The sequence below is a fragment of the Cavia porcellus genome, unplaced genomic scaffold, assembly GCF_034190915.1.
Source record: "Cavia porcellus strain 051 isolate PalLab524CR breed Dunkin Hartley unplaced genomic scaffold, mCavPor4.1 scaffold_6, whole genome shotgun sequence".
Taxonomy (NCBI): domain Eukaryota; kingdom Metazoa; phylum Chordata; class Mammalia; order Rodentia; family Caviidae; genus Cavia; species Cavia porcellus.
Window position 1 is genome coordinate 25368564 of NW_026947489.1, and position 19056 is coordinate 25387619.

General features: G+C 45.2%; 1 protein-coding gene across 2 annotated transcripts; it reads right to left on the bottom strand.

Annotated features, from left to right (window-relative positions):
- Nucleotides 1-5105: 5105 nt before the first annotated feature.
- Cfap161 (cilia and flagella associated protein 161) lies at nucleotides 5106-12772 on the bottom strand. Of its 2 annotated transcripts, none has more exons than XM_013158506.3 (7): nucleotides 12496-12772; nucleotides 11691-11780; nucleotides 10938-11173; nucleotides 9925-10009; nucleotides 6961-7119; nucleotides 6090-6163; nucleotides 5106-5429 (listed from the first exon to the last, which is right to left on the bottom strand). In XM_013158506.3, exons 1-7 carry the CDS (start codon nucleotides 12565-12567, stop codon nucleotides 5231-5233), a joined length of 915 nt encoding a protein of 304 aa, XP_013013960.2. In that variant the 5' UTR covers nucleotides 12568-12772; the 3' UTR covers nucleotides 5106-5230. The 2 variants fall into 2 exon arrangements, with proteins under 2 accessions (XP_013013960.2, XP_003475513.2); XM_003475465.4 differs by having other exon boundaries at nucleotides 12499-12766.
- Between the last annotated feature and the right edge of the window lie 6284 nt (nucleotides 12773-19056).

Here is a 19056-nt window from a genome sequence, read left to right on the forward strand (position 1 = left end):
AAAACCCCATCACATGGCAAGTACTTAATGTCAGCTGCCATGGTGGCCATGTTTTGACACAGAAGATGAAACTCGGAGTATCTTTTCCTGCCCTTGAGGAGCTCACAGGCAATGTCTCAGTAGACAGAGACTCAAACACACCACGGTCGTTCAGAATCAGGAGCAAGAACCAAAAAAGCACTGATTTGTGGCAAGGCCGAATAACTCGATTCACCTCTCCAAGTTCCACTTAGCTGCAAAATGAGAAACTTAATAGTACAAGCAGAGCCCTATGCTCAGCAGGGGATCAGGAGACTGAAATCATGTCTGCATCATGCACCTCTGTATTAGAGAAATTCACAGTTGATGTGCAGGTGGAAAAACATGTTCAAAAATTAGAACTAGAAGGCGACATGTGAAGTGAGCAGAGGCCAGCACAAGAGACCACGTAGAAAGCAAACCATGAGTACAGAGGACAGGACAGACTGCTGAGCACTTCCTGTGCAAGACGCCCAGTCCTCCCCAACCTGTGGGGATGGTACTTTTAGCCAATTTCTTAACCCAGGTGTGAACAGAGGCTCAGAGATGCCACGCATGCAGAATGTGACTCATGTCCCCACAGAGCTGTGGGAGTTTGGACCCACTACCTTCCTCCACCTCTCTAATACACCCTGCCTCATTTTACCGAAAGGGAATCTTGCCCAAGGTGGGGCACGGTTTGATGGGGGCAAAGGTCTCCGTCTTGATTGGCAAGCAGCAGAGAGCGATCTGGAATCTGCAAATCATCCAGGATTCCTGCCTGGGGTCAGGGCGACTTCCCGGTGGGCCTCAGACTCCAGACAGCACGTCTTAGAGAGTCCCAGCTTAAACTGCCTTGGCACACAGCCTGAGAATGCTGATTAAAGCAGCTTTTCTGCCTCTACCTCAGACAATGTTTCTTTCACAAAGAAAAAAATTTAGCTGATATCAGGCCATGGTGCTTTTATGGTTTTTTTCCTCTCTTAAAAAGTACATTTTAAAACCTGGAAGCTCCTCTGTATTTTGAAATCAAGCTCAACAGCCCAGCAATTTCGCCTTGCCCTGTTGATGTTATTCACACTGACATCTAGCGGCCAACGTTGAAAACTGCAAGCTCGAATAAGCAAGTCTAACTGGATAACAGGATTAGGAGACCACAAATCACCAGGTCTCTTCAGGGTGCTGGGCAAATTGGAGAAGAATCGGCTCCGCCTCCCCGGCCCACCCTCCTCAGACCCTGCCTGTCTGAGGACTAGGCCAGGTCCCTTTCCCTACCTGGGCTCCTGTGCTCATCTGTAAGTGGCCAGGGGAAGCCCAATGTCTGCACTAAGACTCAGCTCAGTCCTGAGACTGGGTTTGCTGCCAGTTACCAAGCACTCTCTTGAGCTTTGAGTAGAAATAGCCAGCCTGGCAGATGACCGCAAGGGAGAAGAGCATTCCCAGGGCCTGGCATCCACAGCAGCTCTCACCAAGGTCTCTCACCTCCCCATCCCTCCCTCCTCAGCCCCAGCCTTCTCTCCTTGACTCCAAGCACCTGCCTCAAACCTGTCTCACAGTACCTTGCTACAGTAAAGCCATGTTGCTCTTTCTCAAAGTCTTCTAAAGCCTGACATCACCTTGGAGATAAAATTCAAATCCAGCAACCTGATACACGCAACAAAGAGTGATATTCAAAACTAGTTTTCTCCTGAATATCCCGGGACACCAGTCAACAACCAGGACACCAGGCACAGCAGGTCTGGGCCAGACATGAGTGGTGTGGACATAGCTGGGCAGCAAGGAAGCCCAGGAGGGGTCTGCAGGCTCACCCTGTAGCGCCTGTGATTGGTAGCTCTGCTCAAGCCCATTCCCTCTCCAAGTGCTACACTTCAGGGACATGGAGGTGGTCTCTGAACACAGCCTCCTTTGCCTGGAGCCCTTGCCCCCACGTCCTCTCCAGCTCCTGTTCTGGCTTTTGAGGGTCCTGATGTAGCTGTTCCTGAGCTCTGGAGATGGTCATTCAGGTCATCCTGGCACCCTAGGGCCACAGCACAGTCACACTGTCCCCAATCTCCTTACTGATTCTGTCTCTACCCCAGCTCCCTACAGCAAGAGCACTGGCCTGCAGCAAACAATGGACGTGCATTTCACCAAGGGAGTTAAAGTGAACTTCAGAGCCAGGAGGAGCCTGCAGCTCAGGATTCAGGACAAAACTCCACAGGCACCACAATAGCAGCAGTGACTCGATGGCATTGCTGTGTGGCACACAACCCCGTGCAGCAGTTAGGACAGTCTCCATAATCATTGTACACACATTTAAGGAAGCTGTGAGCCTTCACTCTGCAGCACATTCAAAGATATTTAACAATTTTGTTCATGCCTGTTGTTATGATTTATGTCTAAATGACCCCCAAAGCCACATGCTGTTGTCAGTAGAGCTTTTCAGAGTGTGCTGGATCTAGGGCATGTGACACTGGGATTAAGGGTGTGTGGTACAGATTACTCCATTGGTTGGAACTGGCAGCACTCTGGGTGTGGCTGAATGGATTTACTGAAAATAGGAAGTGGAGATTTAGCTCAGTGGCATAAGCACCTGCCTTACAAGCAGGCGGTCGTGAGTTCGATCCCTGGTACTGATAAAAAAAAAAGTCTGGATTTACTAAAAACAGAAGCCCCACCCTGGGTGTGGGGGGCATCACCCAAAAGGTTGATAGTTTGGATGCAATAAAAAGGAAAGCCAGGCTTACTGCTTCTGCTGCCACTTGCTGCTTCCTCCCTGTCATACCATGAGCTCTTTCTCTTCCACAGTTCCCTGCTACCATGCCTCCCTGCCTTGGAGCCAGTTGGCTATGAACTGAATCCTCTAAAAAAATAATGACGTGCATGGGAGTCCTAACCTCTCCACATCTTAGCAGAACCCACCCTGGAGGCTATTTGAGGAGGAGCCATGTTTATCTAGTCCTTGGACATATGTCTACACAGAAACCTCTCCCAGAAGCTGCAAGAGCTCTAGGTTCCCATCAAAGCCTTGTTCACTTGTCAAAAGCAGGAAGCTGTCTGAGAGAGCATGTGTTCTAATCTCCATAGAAAAAGAGGAGAGAGGAAGAGAGGAAAGGAGAGGGGGCAGACGGAGGGAAGGAGGGCTCTTCACAGCATTCTCTGTAAGTGGCAAATAAAGCTCTACAAGAAGGTTTAGGATTGGGGTCCCCCAAGGGGACACCCAGCAATGTCTATAGGCAGCTGTGGTTGGCACAGTAGAGTGTTTAGAGGGTAGAGGCCAGGGGTGCTGCCAGCATCTTCTACAGCCCAGGGAAGTCTGCACAGCAAAGAACAGGCCCCAAACTAAGGGTTCTGAGGCCAGGAGCCCTTCGTTTGGAGGGCTTGGCCCATTAGTTCTGCTACTCTGAGCTGTGTGACCCAAGCAGCTCCTTCACTTCATGGAGCTGCCTTCTGTAGAAAACTACTCACTTGTTGGTTTGTTCAGCCCCTTAATAGATATTTCTCAAGGAACGGGCCTGGGGGGGTAAGGGGCAATGAAAAAGGCCCCACATAACCCCAGAGAGCAGAGAGTCAAAGAGCTGAGTAGTGAACGCCCTTTACTACCCTGTGAGGTGCCCCCAGACCCGAGGATGTGGAGCTAATGTGCAGATTTCTCTGTAATCCCTGTGACAGGCTCCCTCCCTTGGCAGAGATTGTGCTACAGCTGCTGGCTGCGTGTTCTCTCTCCTGAGAGGCATAGGGTTTTCTCTCCCGGGTTTTAATCTCTGTGAATTCAGTGTGTATACCTTAAAGTCTTGTGCTTTGCTTTTACTGTCAGTCAGTTGGCAGTCACCAGGCTCTTGCCCTTGAGGAAAAGTGTGCCAGTAGTCAGTGGCACTGATTCCAGGTGGTGGTGCTAATCCATCCTCTGTTCTGCAGTCCAGAAACCAGGGCACAGTTGTTCACAGGAGGCCTGTGATTGGACATCCTCCTCCATCCTGGAGCAGCTCCCAGCAGAGGTGACCCAGGTCAGGCACAGCGCTTCTACTGGTAAAGAATGTCTTCCCTGGCATGCCATGGCATCCAGCCTTGTCCTCTCTGGCCTGGTCTTGCCTCACAGAGATAACCAGCAAGTCTCATGCTGTTCCCAGTAAAGGCCACATCCCAGGCTGCACATCAAATTAGCAAGATTTTAAAAATACTGATCCCTGGGCTCTACTCCAAATAAATTACCAGGAATCTCCAGAGATAAGTCCAAGCCCAAGAGTTCGTATTCTTTGTAAAGGCTCCACCTTAGAGCTGTGGGTCTGAACAGCCTGGGCACCAGGGTTCGCATTCTTCAGGTGGCCCAAAGGTAAGCGGATTAAGACCCATTGGCAAAAGCCCTCTCTCCACCCCCGAGAAACTGCAGCTTCTCCAATACCCCCAATGCTGGGGGGCCTTAAGGCTACACATGGAGCCCTCTGAAGACACAGGCTGGCCACAGTCTGTACACAGACATGAAGCCAGAATTCCAGCTACTAATGGGACCTCCGCCCCCAAGCCCTGAAGCAACTCATGGCACTGTCTGCATCCCTAAAAGGAGTCACTGTGCCCAGAGGCCAAGCTGCATGTATGTAACCACAGGTGTATCATCATGCCCTCCTTCCGGCCTCTGTTTACTAGTGACCCAGCCTACCACTTTATTACAACACTTCACGAGTCAGAGGCACAGAGAAATAAGAGTGATCTGTGTGTACTGTGCAGGGAGCTTTCCAATCATGCAGTGGCACAGTGAATGTGCCAAACATGAAGTTGGAAATGAAGGTCCTCTGCAGTCTGAAGCTTGTTACTAAATAAGAGGTTACCCTTAGAGAAACTAAGCCAGAGGTGGAAACAAAAATAAGATGTTTTCCAGGGAGGGAAGTTTTCATTTCAAGGCAAGGCCTCAGCCCACAGCTACCCACCCTGTAAAGTGAAAGGGAAAGCTTTCTTACAGACAGCTCTTGGAAGTAACTGTCCTGATTGGACCTGCTGTGGTCAGACTTCAAGCAGGGGCTGCTGAGTTCTTCAGAATTTAGTTATCACCAAAGAGCCCCCATTTACCATTTCTAAGGCTACTGGTTCCCCAGAGCTGTGTTCCTGTGACCCCCATCATGAACTCACTGATCTTAATCCAGCCTTGGTTTTAATGTCAATATCAGGTTCAGAGAGCTCTCCACTTAGAACAGTCGAGGGATGACGGGAACTAGCAATGTTCTGTAAAGCTGTATCTGATAGAGCTGAGCTCAGGACATCACACGTGTGCCTGGCATGTCACATCTGGCTCCACGGTTCCAGTGTCCTCCACTGGCTGTCTCTGCAGGGCAGGCATGGTGGATGAGGCATTTCTGGGGTTCCCAGTGACCAACATCCAGTAGTTCTTTGGCTTCTCAGCTCTGTGTGAATCCAGATGTGTGTGAGCAGCAACCTCAGCTTCCTTCCCAAAATAGGTCCTGCAGGCAGGAACAAGTTGAGAAACCGAGTCACAGCAGCCCACACCTTTCCTTCCTTCCATCTCAAAGCACCCTCTGCAGCAGGCTGTGCTAAGGACTGGGGTCTCTAACACATGACACATTTGCAGGAAGGGTTCCCTGTGTGCAGCTAGGGTTAGGTGCAGAGCGTTAGAACCAGAAGATACTGTTTTCCCACGTCTTTAAACTGAACATCTGTGTTGGAACAGACTCTGCGTGTGCAACAGCCCAGCTTCAATCCTAAGACTAGGTCTTAAATGAACTGGTCACTAAAGGCAGAATTGTACAGATTGCACATTAAATATGCAGAACAAAAAACTGGTCAAAGGAAACTCCAGCCTGAGGACTGCTTCTGTTTTTACAGTGCTCTTATCCACAGCATTGTAATATATAACAGAGCATAACACTACAGCATCATATTGTACAGTACAATCAGCAAAAATTGCAGTGCTGTATAAACAAGGTACACTGTACAAAGAAAAACTCTGAGAATCTATAAACAAGATGCACAGAACTTTCTTTTAAAAAAATAAAGACAAGTCATAAGTCTGAGCAGCACATTGCAAGCCCGAACCATTGTTCAACAGGCAGCCACACCACAGCCCCAGCCCTTGCTTTTGCTGTATACTTCAGTATCTTTACCTTAAGAAAAGCTGCCGGTGGACTGCCAGGCCTCGATTCGTGTGACAGTGATAGAGGAGAAGTTTTTCATTTGCCTTGACAGGTTAAAAAAAGTGCACTATTAGCATTCTGAGCTAAGACCCCCAATTTCCTATAAGTAAAAGATACAGAAATATACTATATATTAATTTCAATTTAATATATATGGAATAACTTGGAAGGTAACTCATAACAAATCTGATTAAGCACATTGTGATAGACATCTGAGTGATAATTCAAAGTCATAATGGAGATCTTTGACAATGAGGCATGGTCAAGGGTGCAAGTTGAAAAATATGTATTCATGATATCTTGCTCTGTAAAAAACCTTCAAAATCCACACATGTACATGTGTATAGAAAAAGAAAGGGTGAACAGCAGCAGCTGCCTCTGGAAAGAGCAACCGTTACTGATAATTTTGATTTTGTGTGTGTTTTTTTACTTTATAAGCAAACATGCATTGTAGCTTGTAATCAGATAAAACAAGCATAACTTTAAAATCCTGACTGGTTGGAGTTAAATACTGTGGCAAAGAGAAAGAGCAAACTAGCCCTAACCCAAAGAAGACAGTTCAGAGGCCACAGGGTGACAGTGGCACTGGCTTTGTGGTCACACACCAGGCCCGTTAGGGACAGGGCCTGGCTTCCTGAGAAGCTGTGCCCCAGGGCCAAGGTGGGGACACCAATTAGAGATGCACAGCACAAACCACTGCTTCTCCGGTGAGTTTCACATCAAAGAAAGGAGAGTGAGGTCATGGCGTGAGCTATAGGAAGCCTCTGGTTCCAGACAGAGTGAGGGGCGTTCATTCCTGTAGCGTGGACCCTGTGTCCTGTCCCGTGCACAACGCGCTCACCCGGACAGGGAACCCCTCGTGCTCCAAACGCAGCTGGGGGTCAAGGAAGGTGGCCTGCCATCTGGCCAGGTGTGAGACCTCGTCCGTCAGGTGCACCTCCTGGAGCCAGGACTTCTTGGCTGACCTCAGGAGGGTCTTGTGGTCACTGGATAAGTACAGCTGGAGAGGACACAAGCAGGCAAGCGGGTCACAGTGATTCGCAAAGTTGAGATAATAGCACCAGTGGGCTGGGAGGTCCCTGCTCATAGGGATTTCATGAGAAATGGTAGTTTTTCACCAGAAATGCCAGCTTGGGATGGGGAGGCATCACACACACACACACACACTCCTCACATTGCTGGCCCTGCTTCTGGACACCACACTCAGTGTCCCTCTCTTCCCGCTCCCACTGCCTCCTCCCTCCTCTTCCTGGGGGGCTGAGGACACAGTCACTGTTTCATTTATTCTAAATAATGTGGCAGGGAACTTGACCACGAACTGAAAGTGGCCTTCACCCCAGTATCCTACATCGCACTCCTCCAAGGAGCTCAGCTGGGAGTCTTATGTCAGCTGCTGCAGAAAGGCCTCCCCACCCTCACCAAAGCCCCCAAGCTTGCCCCTTGCTGCTCTTTCCCAGTTTGCTTTGCCCTGAATGTGACAGCAGCTTCTGTCACGAGTGATAGATTTCTAGTCACTCTCTACTGGCACAGCAGTGTGGGGCACCGCTGGGAAGGCAAAGCAAGCTGCAACCCCTGGCAGGACGCTGATGGTGCAGGAAGAGGCGGGAAGTCCTCGGGGGCTCTCCCGAGAGGGCATGGTTGGGCCCCCGCCACTTCCTGATTCTCTCTGCTCCCAGCTTTGCTCCACACAAACTCCTTCCATGCTGAGCTGTCTTACCACAGGCCCAAGGCGGGGGCCAACATCAATCCCCAAAACTGTGGAGCCAACACTGAGCCAAAACTCACCTCTCCTCTGTATAAGTTGATTATCTCGGGCATTTGATCTGCATAACTTGATGCTAACACACTGGAAAGCCCTGAAGTAAGGGCAGAACAACAGAGTGGTGACGCGGTGAGAGGACAGGGGTACAGGGTACCAGGGAGGGCTGTGACATGGACACAGCATAAGGACATCTTACAGAAGGATTTACACATCATGGTGGGCACCCAGAATGCCAGTGGGCAATGGGGAACCACAGGTGGCTTTTCAGCGAGAACAGAGGCAACCAGGCCTGAGCTTTTAAAGATCAGGCTGGCATCTATCAGGGAGACTAACAGGGCCAGAGCAGGGGCCTGCATGGGAGGGAGGAGGCAGGTGAGGGGCCTGGGGAGAGACAGCAAAGACTCAGCTGAGAGCAGGACATGCTGGGACAGGGATGGGGCCCAAGTCCACCAAACTTGTATCCCGGAATGTGGGGAAATTCACGGCACCATTCAGAGACACAGAGAAACCAGGCCAGGAAGAAACCAGCCTCAGACCACAGATTTATTTAGTGGGAACCATATCAAAAAAAAGTATAAAATGAGAACCAAGCTAGAAGATAGTACCACCAGATTTTTTACGAATGTTCCAAAAATCCTTGCTAACTCAAAAGCAAGAAGCAGAAATTAAAGGTACGAGAGTTGGACAAGACAGAAAGTCACCATCTGAAGATGAAATGGCTGCCTGGAGACAGAAAAGGATCAGCTGAAAAGCTGCTAGAATGAACAACAGTGATTTCATCGAAGGTGATGTGAGAACTGTTTCCTTATATAGAAAAATTATTCTTCGTTCAATCCAATGTTCTATATTTACCCTATCAAAAAGGCCTCCCTACAGTGTTGGCCAAAAACACAAGACATCAAGGAATAACCTTAATGAGATGGGAAGAAAATCACAAATTCTTACTGAAAAAGATGAGATTTTACTAAGAGAACAGATGGTGTGGCAACTGAGAAAAATAAAAATTATTAACCTACTAAATATGTACTTCCTTTGACAGTGCCAATCAAAATGCAAAGTAATTTCCTTGCTTCACAAGGATAGAGGGCCTCAAAAAAGTAATTATTACATTTAACTGCAAGATTAATTCCTAACATAGTTTAGACAAAGAAATGTAATAAAAGACAATTATAAGCTGTTCAAACATATTATACAGCTATAATAATAAGACATTACAGTCCTAGAGTAAAAATAGACAACTATAGTTCAATGGATCAAAATAGGAAGCACAGAAATAGCACATTGTGCGCGTGGTAATTTAATATTTGCAAAGGGAAGCATTTGCAGCAGCAGAGAAAGGTCCGATTATTCAACAGATCGGACTGGTCATTTGGGAAAATGCAGATAGTCACATAAAACTCTATCAGTTAAATCCTAAGTGGATTAAAAAATAATTTTAAACATTATGCAAATACATAACATGTGGAAGAGAATACAATATTTTCTTTTCATCAGATTGCTAGCACAAACTAAACCTTAAAAAGAATGGAAAATTTTTCAAAAGAAAATATTGATAGATTTTACTTAAAAATATAATATTGGAACAACTCTAATGTAAAAGTCAAAGCCCAGAGGAGGAAATACTGGCAGCAAATATTACAAACTTTACAAAGAAAGGGGAAAAAGGAGAGGAAAGAGGAGAAGGGAGGGAGGGAGGAGGAAGAGGGAAGAGAAGTAACAGAAAAGAGGAAAATTCACATCAATACAGCTTTTTTCTCTTGTCAGCTTAGCAAAGATTTTCAACATGATATTTAATATAATTCACATCATTCTTATTTATCATTGCTGGGAATACAATTTGGTGCAATCCATTGCAGAAAGAATATGTATCAATACTTTTAAACCTATTTAGAGTCTGTGACTCATTCATATTTAAAAAAAATAAAAAATCTATATTGAAGATGGGATCTCTATCTTGGCCTTGGGCAGGGGAGCTTGAAGCGTTTACACACAAAACTGGAACTTCATAATACCCCACAGCAGACACACAAAGTGACCACTTACCATCTTGTTATCAAATCCTGCTGTTATCCCAAGGCAAAAGTCCTGCCCGTACCTAAGGACTTGGCCGGTGGCATCTCCGCCTATACTGCGGGTGGAGAATAAGTCCAATGAAACCACAGCGTTAGAATCATTCTACAGCTCCAGCTTCTGTCTGTGTTTACATCCATTGTTTTGATAAGATATATTCACATACCACACCTGAATTAAAAACTAAAAAGCTCTCTTGGCCTCTCAGGCCTTACAATCTGGCTGGCTTTTTCCTGTCCTGCCTGAGACCCAGAGCACCCACCCGTGGGGAGTTTTTGGCTGACGTGTGTTAAGTGAACTTGCCCGTGCACACTAAAAATTTCTGGTCACATGCACTAGCATCTGCAGAGAGATCCAAGACAACATGCTTGTAGACTTTGCTACACTCTTCCCGCCTGATTATCCAGGAAACAGAAATTGTGCTCAGTTTTAACATAAACTATGTGTACTCAAGAAAAATCTAAATCAAGGGCTTAAAGGACCAGCTATGTTCTTGTCATACAAACATCATATCATAAATTAGTTAACAAAGTGAAAGCACTTTCAATTGGTAACTGCTGATTATCAAAATCTCCTAAGTCCATTTTAGTGGACAATTCATTTTTCAAAAGCAAATCCCATCCAGTGCCACCTAGTAGAAAATTCTACCTTTTTTGTTGTAAAGATAGTGTAGTAATCTTAAGAACAACGGCTCAGAGCAAGTGCAGAGATCCTGAGACACCATTAGGAAAACCCACTTAGCTCACAAGAGCTCGTGCATTCAATTCTGCAGATCAGATAATTATGAAGCAAACAGTTTGAATTGAACGCAACTTGCCTGCTGCCTGAAGTAAAGCAGAATGGAGTCCGATACATGACAGTTCTCAAGCTAAGCAAGCAAGCCAAGACCACAGAACCTTGCTTCACACCCTCTCAACCCCAGGGCATCCCTAACCACAAGTCCCACAGAGGCAATAATAAGAAGCCAGAAGTCAAAGCATCTCTACCTTAGAACAACAAATGTGTTTCTGCCAACCGGGACCAGGGTGTGAGCTGCACTCAAGCCACAGGGCAACTCCAGCTTGTCACTCAGGTAGGCTTGGATTTCATCCGGAGTCATGCACAGACTCAGGTCTCCACCCAGAAACGCACTGGCTTCTTCCCCCTCAGAGTGGTCGGGATTCACCAGCATCACTTGGTCACCATAGTGAATATATCCATCTTCAGATATGGAAAGCTGCATCTGCAGTTTTAACAGGGAGTTTTCAAGTAAACCTATAATCCCTTCACCAACGCCAACCCCATCCCCACTACCAACTCTTCTCAGACTAGCACCGTGGCCAGAAGGTTTGCCACAGGTTCCCCCAAATCTTCAGCTTTCTTCCTGCCCCTTCCACTTTGCCAAGGTCAAACTCTCAACAACCTCAGATAATACCTAATTAAGCTGGTGAAAATCACACAGGCTGACTCCATCATTCATTTACTAGTCATTCACTGACAGCGTCTGGAGCACCCACTAAGAGTATTAATGTGCTGGTTCATTAAGTTCTTTACTCGGAAAATATGAGTAAACACCATTAAAAGCAGATGTCTTTATGTTCTTCAGTCTTAAAAGATTTGTAACATTGTGGCTTGCAGACTTCAAAAGTTTTTAAAAGCTTTTCCAAAAACGTTGCCATTTTCCAAATGGTAACTCATTTAGTAGGATTTTTTTTTTCTGCTTCCCATATGTTCATACATAATAGAGTTTTGGAAATCACCGGTCTCAAAAGATGCATTTTCAGTCTTCTGTTTCTCTGAATGAGAAGTTTCCCCTGCTCTCTCTTCTCTAAGAAGTCCTTCATCCGTTCCTGCTTAGAGAAGAAGAATGAAATCCAAAGACAGCAACAGTCCCAGTAGGGAACGTACTAGTAGCTGTAGGGGTCAGAGGCTTCCTGAATTGAAAAAGCAAAACTTGAGGACAGAAGGGAAACGCGTGCATAGAGGGAAAGTTGGAGCTTTCCTTTAGCATTATTTTAATGCTTCTATCATTGCAGAATCTTTAGAAAGTTGGGAAAGGCACAAGAAGGAAAAAGCAATATCCCCTGTAATTATCCCAGCTGGGGACAACCCTGTGGTACCAGGTGGCAGCCACCTCTCCTCTGTGAGGCCCCAATTATGTTCTGATCAAACATACTGAATGTATGATGATGGGTACTGAGGCCTGCAGAGTGTGATCACTGATACTGAGGTCCACCCTAACCATCCCCACCCCCACCCAGGTCATGCACACACAAATACATCAGCGAAGGACCTGTGGTCACTCAGGAGGGCGCCTGTCTTGATTGTCTCACAGCCTTGGGACCCAACGAGCTGCAGCTCAAGGTGGGGCAGGGGAAGTGGGGGAGAGGCTAGGCCTGGAGAGTCTTCAACCACTGGGATGAAGCCCAGAGCAGGAAGGCGGCTGCTAGGCAGGGCTCTGGGCCAGGAGTTTACAGAGCTCAAGGGAGGCGGATGTGGGGAAAGAGGCTGGGCCTAAGGCCAGGACCACGGTCTGGGGACACCTGCAGCACCCGACGCACTCACGACCTCCTCCAGGTAGGCGTCCTCGTTCCAATTTCCCATCCGGACTCCTGAGCTATACAGGTTCTGCGCCATCGTCCCCTGCAGTCCTCAGAGCCACTGTCCTGGGACCGTCGTTAGCGTTCCCCGTTGCCATGACGACCGGCGGGGAACGGGTTGGTAGGAGTCCCTGATCTTTGGCCAATAGGCGTCGGAGCAACCTGAGACAGACTGCTCAGGAGGCAACATAGGCCTCTGAGGCCCTCCTTGCACAGCAAGACAAGCCTAGTAGTCTTACATGCTTCCTAGTAAAAGTAAAAACATTTTCTTGTTTGTTTATGATCCAAAGGCAAAGTGCCGCCAGGGTGCCCTGTGCTTGTCCTATGCACCAAGCAGCTTTAAAACGGGAGCAATTGACTGGCTTGCTGAAATTTTTTTGCCTTATCAGCAAGTGCTGTTTTCCTAATTATAAAACAATGTGTGCTAATAGAGACATTTGAGAACCAAACTAAGGTGGAAGGAAGGTGCGAGGAGCTGTTCCAATTTTCACAGTCTCCAAAGAAAGAAATAGGTCATGGTAGTATATTTTTTATATATTTCTGGAGCAAGTGTGTACTTCCTCCAATGCGTCAGCGAGATGAGAAGCATTCCTGAAAAGCTGCAATGTGCTGTAGCCAACATTTTTTTTAAAATAACATACAATTTTATGAGTACCAGGGCTGAACAGTTGCTGCTCTAGCTGGAAGTAGATGCTGGTGAAATGCTCATAGTAACTCACCTGAGAGCAGCTTTATCCTGAGACCAGATGAAAAGGGAAGACCCAGGAGACTTCCTGTCACGCAGCTCATGAAAACAAACCACAGGAAGACTGAAGAACTCGGTAATGGAGGCCTTGGCCGATTGCTTCTGCCTTAGGGGATCCTGCAAAGAGAAGTGGGGTGGGGGTGAGCTTTGGGCAGTGGGGTGCTCTGGAGCTTGGCTTTGAAGAGTCTGAGAAACAGCCTTGGGCACATTCCTCACAAAGCCTCCAGCTCTGTCCCTGCACCACTCCATTCAGGGATGCTTCAAATAAGCAAGGGACAGCAAAAACACAAGCTGAAACACTGCATGATTCTCTTACATGAGAAACCCAAACTGTAAGGAGCAAAGTATAAGACAGATAATAGGAAACAGAGAAATAGATCTTTTGCAATAGGCAGGAGACCAAGAAATTGCATAGGGGAATAAAAAGAATGAAGATGTGTTAGGCACGTGTACCAGTCCCCCACGTGGTGAATGTGACCATTATATATCACAAACGCGGACTAATACAATTTTTAAATTTTTTCAAAGGATACTTCAAAAGAATGTGTAGGACAGAGAAGCTAGGTCAGCTACCCTTCCACTAACTGCATCTGGTACATACAGAAACTGACATTCCTAAAAGCTGCCAGCTTGTGCAAGCTCCATTGGCTAAAAGGATCCAAGCACTGAGTAATGGTGTTTCCAACAACACTATGACACTGGTCCCCACAAGATCATCATGGAGCTGTTAGTGTGCTACTACCTAGTGATGAACAGCAGTTGTGACACCATGGTGCAACACAATAATGTGTGTGTGATGTTGGTGCAAACAAGCCTAGCACACTGTAAGTCAATAAAAGTAGCTTGGGTATTTATGCACAATGCATGATTCTTGATACGACCACAGATGACTGTTTGCTGGGCTGTGTGTTTACCATGCTCTTGTCATTGCCTTAGAGTGAACTCCTTGTATCCAATTAAACATAAGATCCTGTAAAACAGTCCGTGTGCGGTGCTGACAGCAGCCTCACGGATCTGATGTTCATGGCCTCTGCTAATTGCAGTGTTTTCTCTCATGCTTGGTTTAACCTCCTGCTGTTTTGTTCATGGTGACCCCTGAGTCTACCAATCCCACAGCTAATGCTGCCAGTGAGAGGCAACATCAAGTAATTGAGCTGTAAACAAAACTAAAAATAGTAAGGGCTACAAAACTGGAGAATCAGTGATGCTTCTCCACACTAGCCAGATACGATATGTCACGTTCTACCATAGCTCCAGTCCAAAGGGCAGGAGCAAGGGACAAAGGAGGTTAAAGAACAAGGCAGGGAAATTGAAGGCGGTGAGGAACCCCGAGAGCGGACACAGAGAAGCTTCTCAGAACCCAGTTTAATGCCCAGTTCTCTAGGATGCCGCACAACGATGAAATCACCTAACAGCACTGTCATAGTCACCTTCCCAGCACTGGGACACATTACCCCACACCTACAACTTCAAAGAGGAAAGGCTTATTGGGCTGAGGTTCAGAAGTTCCAGTCCATGTCTGGCACACTTAAACACAGAAATGAGATGACACAAGAGCCAGGCTGGAGGGAAGTTGCTCCAGTCATGATGGCCATAATATTGGGCAGAAGACAAGGCCACACTAGCCCCCATATTATTTAATAGGGACTCAATGATTCAGTCATTTGCTAAGTCCTTATGCCAGTCCAGCTTGCCTCCCACCTACCTCCTTTGTGCTATTACTAACAAGTATATTACAGGCACAACAATACAATTATATATAAGTTGTTTTATGCAAATGCTTTCAAATCATTCAGAAGAAGGAATCTGTAATTACACTCTTTATAATTACATCCATAATTATCTTTTCTGATGCTGTTTGTTTTCTCCTGTGGATACAAATTATTGCCTGAAATACTTTCAATGATAAGTCAAGAATACTAGTGTTGCAGTGGATGGGCCAATAATGGTCCATGTTTTATGTACCTACAAGGAAAGAATTGAGAAGTGTATACCAGCTACCAAGTAGCAAGCAACTGTATTTATTAAGCATCGTAGAAAGTTGTGCTCAGGGCAAATCCATACCAGTGTAAGACAGGGCACAGAGAAATATGATAGGGAGACAGAAACACTTGCACACAGGTCAATTGTTGCAGGCAGCTGAGTTAGTTAGAAATAATGTAGGCAGTGAGACAGGGCTAGGTCCCCAAAGGAGCCAGTACAAAAGAGATACCAGCCTAGAGTCACCATCCCATCCCCCTAGGGAAGAGTCACTGCTCCTTAAGAATGCCCGTTTTCTATGTGACTCGCTTCCCCATTTGTCCCCAATTTAATCAATTTTACCTGAACTCCTAATCTTATTGGCTGACCATAGTTCTGCCCCACCTTATGCTCATCTGCCTTGTGAGTTCCCAATTTTCCCCATCTTGCCCCATGATTTCACTCTATAAAAGTCCCTGGAAAAGACAAAGTCCTAAGCAACCCGCTTGGGACCCCTTCTGTCTCTCTTCACACAGAAGCTTTCTTTCTCTTAATAAATATACTCTACTCTTAGCCTCTGTTGTTCCAAAAATTCATTCTTCAATTTTAGAGAACATGAACTCATACCAGACACAGTAAGTTGGGAGTTTCATTCCCTTATATCAAAATCACAGACATGTTGCAACAACAACCAAAAAGGACAGATACAGCAGGATTTCCCACTTTAAAGGCCTATCCTCTCCACTTTGGTGCCTCCACACTGAATCTCTAGATGTGATTGACCGGAATGATTGACAAGGTGCTGAGTCATCTTAAGGGCTTCCAACATGCATGCTTGTCCCAGAAGTCACTCTAATCTTAATTGTATTCATGACATGTAGTGCATATTTATGAATCTGCATTGAGATAGGAGGTAGGTAAAGGTGAGCAAAGGTCAAATTAGGAAATCCAACACACAAGTGCTCTTGCCTAGAATATCTGCCATCTCCTGAGTTTTTTTAGAACACTGGAAGCCCCCTCATTGTGATGGAAAGTTAGTTGATGGGGCATGCGTGTGTGCATGCGTGTGCGTGTGTATGTGTGTGTGTGTGTGTATGTGTGTGTTCTTGCTGCTTTTAGTGTATTTCTTTGCCTTTCAACACTGACTATAATATGCCTTTGCTTTATCCTACTTGGGGTATGTTGAGCTTCCTGGATATGCAGACTAATGTTCTCTCAAACAAATGTTAGGAGTTTCCAAACATTACCTTTTTGAATAATTTTTTCTGCCTGTTTCTCTTGCTCCTGTCTTTGGGAGACTTCCTCTATGTGTATGTTGGTGCATTTAATGATTGCATATCTATCTCTGAGATTCTATTAAATTGTTCTTTTTTCTCTCTGTTCTTCAGATTGCATAATTTCTATCAGTTTATCTTCAGGTGTGCAGCTTTCCTTCTTCATGAGACTATATCTACTGTTCTATCCCTTTGGTGAATTTTTCATTTTGGCACTTTTCAACTCCAGAACTTGCATTTGATAACTGATACTGATAATTTTCTGATGTTCTTTGTTGGATGAGACATTGTCATTGTATCCTCCTTTAAGTCCTTAGCCATTGTTTCCCTACATTCTCTGACTGCATATAGTAACTCCATGAAACCCAACATCTGACTCCTCTCAAAGGCAGTGCCTACTACCTGAGGTTTATCCAGTGTATCCATTACATTTTCCTGTTTCTTTGCAGGGCTCATAGTTTTTTACTGAAAACTAACTATTTTACATAATATATTACGGTAACACTACATATTTTGTTGGTATGCTGTCTCCCTATCCCTGCTGGTCATAACGTTATTTGCTTGTTTATTTGTATATTTGTTTACTGACTGAAGTATAATAACAAATATCTTTGATCCTTGTCCCTGGTTCCTAGAACAAAACTTCTAAAACGTTTTGTGCTTCCCTAATGATGGGGACGTCTTTTAATACTCCTAGTGAGTTCCTGTTGATTACACCTGAGTTTATGCTGATGAGGTGCTTTGGGGTGGAACCTCAGGCAGATAGCCTCTGGATGGATTTGATTACCAGAAGTCTAAGTGACCCAAGGAGGAAAGCTTCTAGCCCCACTCACCAAGACATGGGAAAGCAGTGCGGAGAACTGGAAATTCAGTTCTGTGAAAAGTTTTGGACACCATGATTCACTGTGTTTGCAGGTTGGTGAGCACAAGATCCAAGAAGGTGACACACACGCACCAAAGAGGCACAATAGTACTGGGCCAGCCTCCCACACTTGCCCTGTGTGTCTGCCCCACTTAAGAGTTTCTGAGCTGTGCCCTTTGTGACAAATCAGCAGATGTAAGTAAAGCATCTTCCAGAGTCTCTGAGCTGTTCTAGCAAATGACTAAGCCTGCGGAGAACAGAGGGACCCCCTAATCTGTAGCCTGTCCCTCAGAAGTGTGGGTGGCTGGGGACTTGGATCAGCATCTAAAAGTAAGGACAACTCATGGAACTCATGTCCTGATTCTAAGTCCAGATGGGTGGTGTCAGAATGGAACTGGATCGTTGGGCAAGTAGTTGGTATCTGGAGAGTCAATAAGTGGTTACTAATGTTGGAATATGCTCAGGTGACACAGGCTGGAAGACTCTGGTGAAGTCCCCCCACCATGGTGTGCAGCCTCTGACACAGCTCACTGGAAGCACAGCCCTTCCCGAGCAGGGCACCCAGCACCTGCACACAACTTCAGATGATAAAGTCACATCAAGAGGCATCTCACTGACTCTGCAGTACTTTGTTTTGTTTTTCTCTCTAACACAGAAGGGATAGACGTACATGTATAGACTTATATATACCTAACTTCATCTAATGAGTTTACAAAAATTGATTTTATTATGTGTGATGGCATGAACAGCTCCATTGAGGAAAACAAGACATCATGGTAGCCATTGCTGATTTCCTAGCATTTTGTTTTGAAGTCCAGTAATGCCTTTATTCTTGGTTTTGATTGGTTTTAGTCTGTTTTCAATTATTTGATTTCAATATGTATGAAGGTATGGACAGCTATTTTGAAGACACATTATGGTAGCCATTGTTGATTTCCTATTGTCTGGTTTTGAAGGCCCATAAGACTCTCATTCTTTTGTTTTAATTGCTTTTATACTACTTTGTTTTGTATTAACTTATTGTGTGTGAAGGTATGGACAACTATTTCCAAGAAAACAAGAGACATTATGGTAGCCACTGTTGATTTCCTGTTGTCTTGTTCTGAAATCCTTTGCTATTTGTATTATTTTGCTGTGATTGCTTTATTGTTTTGTTTTGCTTTGCTTTGCTTTGTTTTATTCTCTTTAAAATAAAAAATTCTTTTATAAAAGATAAATGAATATATGAGAAATTTTTGAACTTTTTTTAAAGAGATTAAGACAAAACAGAGCAAATCAGAACAGAACAATGTAAGCAAAACAGTGTTTCACCAGAAGACAACCCATAATTAACTGTAACTACCAAGGTGTCTCTTTCTTTGAAATAGTTGAGTATAACTTCATATACAATAGTATCAAGCATAACAAAATAGTATTAAAACATTCAAGAGAATGAGAGTATTACAGGGTTTTCAGAACCAAATAACAGAAAATAAACAATGGCTACTCTATTATCTCATTTTCTATAGGAAATTTGCTTATACTTTCACACATAATACAATCTAATAAGGTACAACATGATAGAGCCAATGGAAACAGAAGAACAGGAGCATGGTAGGACTTCAGAGTAAGATGATTTATATCAGTACTGGCTATTATAATGACTTGCTTCCCTCAAAGTAGATGTTCACACCATCACAGATAATA

Excerpts from the sequence above, each read along its gene's own strand:
- Cfap161 (XM_013158506.3), bottom strand. The coding sequence starts at position 12,567 with ATGGCGCAGAACCTGTATAGCTCAGGAGTCCGGATGGGAAATTGGAAC. Across the intron at positions 11,781-12,495 it reads ACGCCTACCTGGAGGAGGTC|GAACGGATGAAGGACTTCTT; the intron begins GTGAGTGCGTCG and ends TTCTCTAAGCAG. Across the intron at positions 6,164-6,960 it reads ACGAGGGGTTCCCTGTCCGG|GCAAATGAAAAACTTCTCCT; the intron begins GTGAGCGCGTTG and ends TAACCTGTCAAG.